Source organism: Leopardus geoffroyi, chromosome B2 (assembly GCF_018350155.1).
Source record: "Leopardus geoffroyi isolate Oge1 chromosome B2, O.geoffroyi_Oge1_pat1.0, whole genome shotgun sequence".
Lineage (NCBI taxonomy): Eukaryota > Metazoa > Chordata > Mammalia > Carnivora > Felidae > Leopardus > Leopardus geoffroyi.
Genome location: NC_059332.1, coordinates 2,586,824 through 2,595,039, shown reverse-complemented (window position 1 = coordinate 2,595,039; position 8,216 = coordinate 2,586,824). Strand labels below are relative to the sequence as shown.

Below are 8,216 nucleotides of genomic sequence, written 5' to 3'. Positions count from 1 at the left end.
ACATGAAGGCCACATTAAACCATTGTCATTCCTGTGAGGTCACACGAGGGCCTGACATCTGAATGGCTTTATCAGGATTGATGTTAGTAGGTTTTTCTTTGACCTAAAAGTTTTTTTACACTGTTGCCCCACCTACTTGTGTGAAAGAGCTCAGTCAACTTATGGACCTTCAATCAGAGCCATGATCAAAATACAAGAAAAAGGGATATGCCTCCAGCAATTGCTAGAAAATACTAAAATATTAATATTTCTGGTGTGCTGGGGTGGCTCAGTCAGTTAGGCATCCAAATCTTGATTTTGGCTGGGGTCATGATCTCATAGTTTGTGAGTTCCAACCCTTAATGGGACTCTGTGCCGGCCGCGCAGATCCACCTTGGGATTGTCCCTCTCTTTGGCTCTCTCTGCCTCTCGTTCACTTCTGTTCTCTGTCTCTGTCTCTGTCTCTGTCTCTCTCTCTCTCAAAATAAATATACAAGCATTAAAACAAATTTAATATATTAATGTTTCTGATACTGTATCGGTGGAACATATTCTGATTGGCTGTGTTTTTATCATATGTGTGTAGATGTCTGTTTGCAATTAGGAAAGAAATAGTGCTCCCAAAAGGGAGTGAAATAACAAAATCTTGTGGAGGTTTTTGAAAAAATAATATGACGCAGATGCTCTAAATCAGAATCTCTGGAGGCTGCAATGAATCCATGAACTCAGAGTTTGAACACTCACTTGCACGAAAGAAGGAGATAAGAAAATCCCTTTGAGAGTTGTCAGAAAAAATGTTGGATGACACGTGCAGGACACAAAAGCAGAAAGACTCTGAACTCAAATTCTTCCATCAGAGGGTCTTGCCCCCCAGTCATCTGGAGTCATAGCCCCCACAGAATACCTTCCTCATTGCTCCTGTCACATCCTTGTTTCGCAGGGTATATATGAAGGGGTTGACCATGGGGGTGACAATGGTGTAGAAGAGAGAAATGAACTTGCCCTGATCCTGGGAGTAGTTGTTGCTGGGCTGGAGGTAAGCATAGATCGCCGTGCCGTAGAAAAGGGAAACCACCGTGAGGTGGGACCCACATGTCCCAAAGGCTTTCCTCTGTCCTGCAGCTGACTTTATTCTTAACACTGCCGTGACGATTCGACCATAGGAGAATGTGATTAATGCCACAGGTATGAGAAGAATGATCACACTGACAAAGAAGAGCTCAGACTCATTCACAGTGGTGTCAACACAGGCAAGCTTGAGCAGTGGGGGAACCTCACAAAGGAAGTGGTCTATTTTATTTCTCCCACAAAGTGGTACAAGGAAGGTGAGCACCGTCTGCAACGAGGAGTTGGCAAAACCAATGAACCACGATGCAGAAGCCATCAGGGCACAGAAGCGGGGGTGCATGATCACTGTGTAGTGCAGGGGCCTGCAGACGGCTGCGTAGCGGTCAATTGCCATCACCCCCAACAGAATGCATTCTGTGCCTCCCAACCATAGAGAGACGAAGAGCTGAGCTACACAGGCACCAAAGGAGATAGACTTGTCTGGTCCCCTGAGATGAACCAGCAGCTGAGGAACAATGCTGGTCGTGTAACACAGGTCCAGAAAGCTTAGGTTGGACAGGAAAAAGTACATGGGAGTCTGCAGGTGTGGGTCCAGGCGGGACAACGCAATGATGCTTGTGTTTCCCAGCAGGGTGAGCAGATAGAAGGTGAGAAGAACCACAAAGAGGACTCGCTCCAGCTGAGGCCGGTCAGAGAAACCCAGCAGGATAAAGCCCGTGAAAGAACTTCCATTTTTCGGGTCCATCCTTTCTTACCACATGTTTCCTGTCAAGATCAAGCATTTAGTAATTTTTAAGAGAAATCTTCAAAAAAATCAAAAGTTGGCAGGAGGTGTGTTTATCATGTTTAAGACCAGTCATGGCATTTTATAAGTAACTATTTGAATAAATGGTGTACTCATTACATTGATCAATTAGTTCCACTTTCGTTCCACATTACCATAAAAAGTAAATTGTTAATGAGGAGAGGAGCCAAGATGGCGGAACAGCATGGAAGTATTTTGTGTGTCTCATATCCATGAAATACAGCCAGACCAACACTAAGCCATCCTACACTCCTAGAAAACTGACTGGAGGATTAACACAACAATCTGCACAACCTGAAGCACAGAATTCAGCAGGTACGTGGCACGGAGAAGTGAACTTGGGGAACGAGAAGGCGCAGGAAGGGAGGTGCTTTTGCGAGCAGAGAGAGGATGGAGACTGCGGGGGGTGGGGGCGGAGAATACAGGAAAAGCACCCCTCCCCAAAAGCGGCTGGAGGAAAGTGGAAAATTGGAAGCAACCGCAGGGACTAAAGTAAAAAGGGAGAAAGGAGAAAGGAGAGGGTTTAAATTCCATTAAGACTTGAAACAAGGGGAGCGCAAAGGCTGCAACTCTGCAGCTCGATACGTGGCAGTGCTCTGGTGGGAAAGGTGAATCCCCAGGAACAGAGTGGGGTCTGGGAGGTTCTCAGGCCACACGGGGAAAAGTGGTTCCACTGCTGGAAGGACATTTGGTAGCGACTGTTGAAGCCACCTGGTCCCAGCAGACCCCGGAAGGCAGCCAACTTCACTGGTTCTGGGGCAAGGTTGTTGACGGTAAAGCCTGGTGCCAGATGTGTGTTGTGATTTTCCATCGTCCCTGAAACGCTGAGGCGCCACTGTCTTGCAATCTTTCTTTGGAGCGGGCTGGCACCTGGCCACAGTCTCGGGGCATCAGCAACAGCAGAGTCCAGTGGGCGTTCCTGGGTGCAGCTGACATTCGGCCATTGCTCATTCAGCCATTACTCAGTGAGACCCTCTCGCAGAGGGGCTGAATGGGTCAAGGCCGCAGTCCTTTGGAAGTAAGGGGCCAGGGAAAACAGCCGCATCTGAGACAAAACTCGGGAGAGAGGTGCTGCCTGGGGCCTGGTCATGGAGAGTGAGAAAGTGGGGAGTGGACAGAGCTGAAGACAGAGGACCGGTGCGTGATTGCTGCTCTGGGAGAACAGACTGGGTAGCTGGGTGGCGCCATTTTCACCATTCCTGCCCATGCGCATATGCACCTATGAGCGCTGCAACAATCCACACCAGTAGTCTAGCAGCGCCATCTAGTGGAGAGCGGAGCTGTTACACCAAGCCCTGCGCAACTGAGCGAACTTTGCTCTTCAAGAACAAAACCTCACCACCAGCTTAATTTAAGGACTGTAAAGAGCTACATGGACTGACCTGTAGGGGAAAACGAAGTGGTTTCAGTCCTGCTTCAATCTCTTAGCAGGTCCATCTGTTCAATTTTCTTTCTTTCTTTTTTATCCTCTTTTACACTTCTTTTTCTTGAATACAGAAAGAGAAAACATTCATTTTTATTTTCAATTTTTATTAAAAATATTTTTCTTTCATTGTCATTACTATATTTTTTACTTTTGTCTAAGTTTTTTCAAATTTTACCTTACTTCCACCATTTTATTTTAGACTACTTCAGTGTATTCACCTTTTCAAATTTTCAAATGATCTCCTTATTTTCTTTTTCCTTTTTTCCCTTTTTCGTTTCTTTTTCTTGAATGCAGAAAGAGAAAAACTTCATTGTTACTTTCAATTTCTATTAAAAATATTTTTCTTTCATTTTTTTTACCATATGTGTGCTTTTATGTAAATTTTTCAAATTCTATTTTACTTCCATCATTTTATTTAGTCTAATACAGTGTATTCACTGCTTCAAATTTTCAAACAATTTCTTTTTTTTCCTGTTTCTTTTTTCTCTCTTTCATTTCGTTTCTTTTTCTTGAATATAGAAAAAGAAACATTCATTTTCATTTTTAATTTTTATTAAAAATATTTTTCTTTATTTTTTTCTACTATATTATTTACTTTGGGTATATTTTTTCAAATTCTATTTTATGCCCATCATCTCATTTAAGTCTACTTCAGTGTATTCATTTTTACAAATTCTTAAACGATTTCTTCCCCCCCCCTTTTTTTCTCTCTAATCTGTCAAACCACTTTCAACACCCCGACCAAAACACACCTAGGATCTAGCATCATTTATTCAATTTGTGTGTGTTTTTAATTTTTTAATTTTAATAGTTTTTAAATTTTAATTTTTTAATTTTAATTTTTCTACTTCATTAATTCCTGTTCTCCCTTTAAAATGACAAAATAAAGGTATACACCCCAAAAGAAACAGCACGAAGAAACGACAGGCAGGGATTTAACCAACACAGATACAAGCAAGTTGTCTGAACCAGAATTTAGAATCACAATAACAAGAAAACTAGCTGGAGTAAAAAATAGATTAGAATCCCTTTCTGCACAAACTGGGGGTTGATCGGGGGTGGGAGGGAGGGGAGGGTGGGTGATGGCTATTGATGAGGGCACCTTTTGGAATGAGCACTAGATGTTGTATGGAAACCAATTTGACAATAAACTTCATATATTGAAAAAAAATAGAATCCCTTTCTGCAGAGATAAAAGGGAGTAAAATATAGCCAGAATGAAATTAAAAATGCTATAAGTGAGCTGCAATTAGAGATGGATGCAGCAGCAGCAAGGATGGGTGAGGCAGAACAGAGAGTCAGCAATACAGAGGACAACGTATAGAGAATAATGAAGCAGATAAAAAGAGGGAGATTAAGGTAAAAGAGCATGATTAAGAATTAGACAAATCAGTGACCATTCAAAGGAACATCAGAATGATAGGGGTCCCAGAAGAGGACGAGAGAGAAATAGGGGTCGAAAGGTGATGTGAGCAAATAATAGTGGAAAACTTTCCTAACCTGGGGAAAGACACAGACATCAAAATCCAGGAAGCACAGAGGACCCCCATTAGATTCAACCAAAACCAACCTCAACAAGGCATATCATAGTCAAATTCACAAATAACTCAGGCAAGGAGAGAATCATGAAAGCAGCAAGGGAAAAAAGTCCCTAACCTACAAGGGAAGACAGATCAGGTTTGCAGCAGACCTACCCACAGAAACTCAGCAGACCGGAAAGGAGTGTAGGATATATTCAGTGTGCAGAGTCAGAAAACTATGCAGCCAAGAATTCTTTATCCAGCAAGGCTGTCATTGAAAATAGAAGGAGAGATTAAAAGTTTCCCAGACAAACAAAAATTAAAGGAGTTTGTGACCACTAAACCAGCCCTGCAAGAAATTTTAAGGGGGACTCTCTGAGGCAAGAAACAATGAAAAATATAAATAGATAAATAAATACCCAAAGCAACAAAGATTAGAAAGGAGCAGAGAACACCGCCAGAAACTCCAACTCTACCAGCATCATAATGGCAATACATTCGTATCTTTCAGTACTCACTCTAAATGTCAATGGACTCAATGCTCCAATCAAAACACATAGGGTAACAGAATGGATAAGAAAACAAGACCCAGCTATATCCTGTTTACAAGAGACACACATTAGACCTAAAGACACCTTCAGATTGAAAATAAGGGGATGGAGAACCATCTATCATGCTAATGGTCAACAAAAGAAAGCCGGAGTAGCCATACTTATATCAGACAATCTAGATTTTAAAATAAAGACTCTATCAGGAGATGCAGAAGGGCATTATATTGTAATCATGGGGTCTATCCACCAAGAAGAACTAACAATTGTAAATATTTATGTGCCAAATGTGTGAGCACCCAACTATATAGATCAATTAATCACAAACATAAAGAAACTCACCGATAGTAATACCATAATAGGAGGAGACTTCAACGCTCCACTCACAACAATGGACAGATCATCTAAACAGAATACCAACAAGAAAACAATGTCTTTGAATGACACACTGGACCAGTTGGACTTAACAGATATATTCAGAACATTTCATCCTAAAGCAGCAGAATATACATTCTTCTTCAGTGCACATGGAACATTCTCCAGAATAGACCACATAGATCACTTTCTGCAGATGACGTGACACTCGATATGGAAAACCCAAAAGATGCCACCAAAAAACTGCTAGAATTGATTCATGAATTCAGCAGTTGCAGGATATAAAATCAACACACAGAAATCGGTTGCATTCCTAAACACCAACAATGAAGTGACACAAAGAGAAATCAAGGAATCTATCCCATTTACAGTTTCACAAAAAAAACCATAAAATACCTAGGAATAAGTCTAACCAAAGAAGTGAAAAATCTATACACTGAAAACTATAGAAAGCTTATGAAAGAAATTGAAAAAGACAGAGAATAAAAATGGAAAAAGATTCCATGCTCCTGGATAGGAAGAACAAATATTGTTAAAACGTCGATACTACCCAAAGCAATCTACATATTCAATGCGATCCCTATCAAAATAGCACCAGCATTCTTCACAGAGCTGGAACAAATAATCCTAAAATTTGTATGGAACCAGGAAAGACCCCAAATAGCCAAAGTGATCTTGAAAAAGAAAACCAAAGCAGGACGCATCACAATCCCAGACTTCAAGCTCTACTAGAAAGTTGTAATCATCAAGACAGTATGGTACTGGCACAAGAACAGACACTCAGATCAGTGGAACAGAATAGAGAACTCAGAAATGGATCCACTAACGTATGGCCAACTAATCTTTGACAAAGCAGGAAAGACTATCCAATGGAATAAAGACAGTCTCTTCAGCAAGTGGTGCTGGGAAAACTGGACAGCGACATGCAGAAGAATGAACCTGGACCACTTTCTTACCCCAGACACAAAAATAAACTCAAAATGGATGAAAGACCTCAATGTAAGACAGGAAGCCAGCAAAATCCTTGAGGAGAAAGGAGACAAAAACCTCTTTGATCTTGGCCACAGCAACTTCTCACTCAACACATCTCTGGAGGCAATGGAAACAAAAGCAAAAATGAACTACTGGGACCTCATCAAAATAAAAAGCTTCTGTACAGCGAAGAAAACAAACAGCAAAACTAAAAGGCAACAGGCTGAATGGGAGAAGATATTTGCAAAAGGCATATCAGCTAAAGGGTTAGTATCCAAAATCTACAAAGAATTTATCAAAGTCAGCACCCAAAAAACAAATGATCCAGTGAAGAAATGGGTGAAAGACATGAATAGACACTTCTCCAAAGAAGACATCCAGATGGCCAACCAACACATGAAAAAGATGCTCAACATCACTCATCATCAAGGAAATACAAATCAAAACCACAATGAGATACCACCTGACACCTGTCAGAATGGCTAACATTAACAATTCAGGCAATAACAGATGTTGGCCAGAATGTGGAGAAAGAGGATCTCTTTTGCTTTGTTGGTGGAAGTGCAAGCTGGTGCAGCCACTCTGGAAAACAGTATGGAGGTTCCTCAAAAAACTAAAAATAGCACTACCCTACGACCCAGCAATTGTGCTACTAGGCATTTATCCATGGGATACAGGTGTGCTGTTTTAAAGGGACATATGCACCCCCATGGTTATAGCAGCACTCTCAACAATAGCCAAAGTACGGAAAGAGCCCTAATGTCTATCGATGGATGAATAGATAAAGAAGATGTGGTATATATATACACAATGGCGTATTATTTGGCGATCAAAAACAATGAAATCTTGCCATTTGCAACTACATGGATGGAACTGGAGGGTATTATGCTAAGTAAACTTAGTAAGAGAAATACAAAAATCATAAGACTTCACTCATATGAGGGCTTAGAGACAAAACAGATGAACATAAGGGAAGGGAAACAAAAATAAAAACAGGGAGGGAGACAAAACAGAAGAGACTCATAAATATGAGAACAAACTGAGGGTTACTGGAGGGGTTGTGGGAGGCGAGGTGAGCTAAATGGGTAAGGGACTCTAAGAAATCTACTCCTGAAATCATTGTTGCACTATATGCTAACTAATTTGGATGTAAATTTAAAAATATAAAAAATAAAATTAAAAAAAGAAGAAAGACTCAAAAAAGTAAATAATTAATATGTAATGTCAGCAAAATCAAATAATGGGCCTTGTGTTTCCATCAGTGATAGGAATATAAGTTCTTTCAGTCTGTGCTTACTAGGACTTAAAGTACTATAAAATGTATGTATGTTCCAGACTTAAGTTATGTAAAAATGTATAAGGGAAGACAGGAAGAGCTATCAGAAAGAATCAGAAAGAAATGCAGAGAGGAGAGATGTTATTATAAATATGTGTCTAATGATTCTACACAACTGGATTTGCACACACCACGTGTGCATTAAAACAGAATATGATGACACCTGGGTGGCTCAGTGGGTTAAGCA

At 40.7% G+C, this 8,216-nt stretch overlaps 1 protein-coding gene across 1 annotated transcript; it reads right to left on the bottom strand.

Annotated features, from left to right (window-relative positions):
- Positions 1 to 853: 853 nt before the first annotated feature.
- Positions 854 to 1,821, bottom strand: LOC123609444 (putative olfactory receptor 2B8). Its single transcript, XM_045500512.1, has one exon. The coding sequence runs from the start codon at positions 1,790 to 1,792 to the stop codon at positions 854 to 856; it is 939 nt and encodes a 312-aa protein (XP_045356468.1). The 5' UTR covers positions 1,793 to 1,821.
- Positions 1,822 to 8,216: the final 6,395 nt, after the last annotated feature.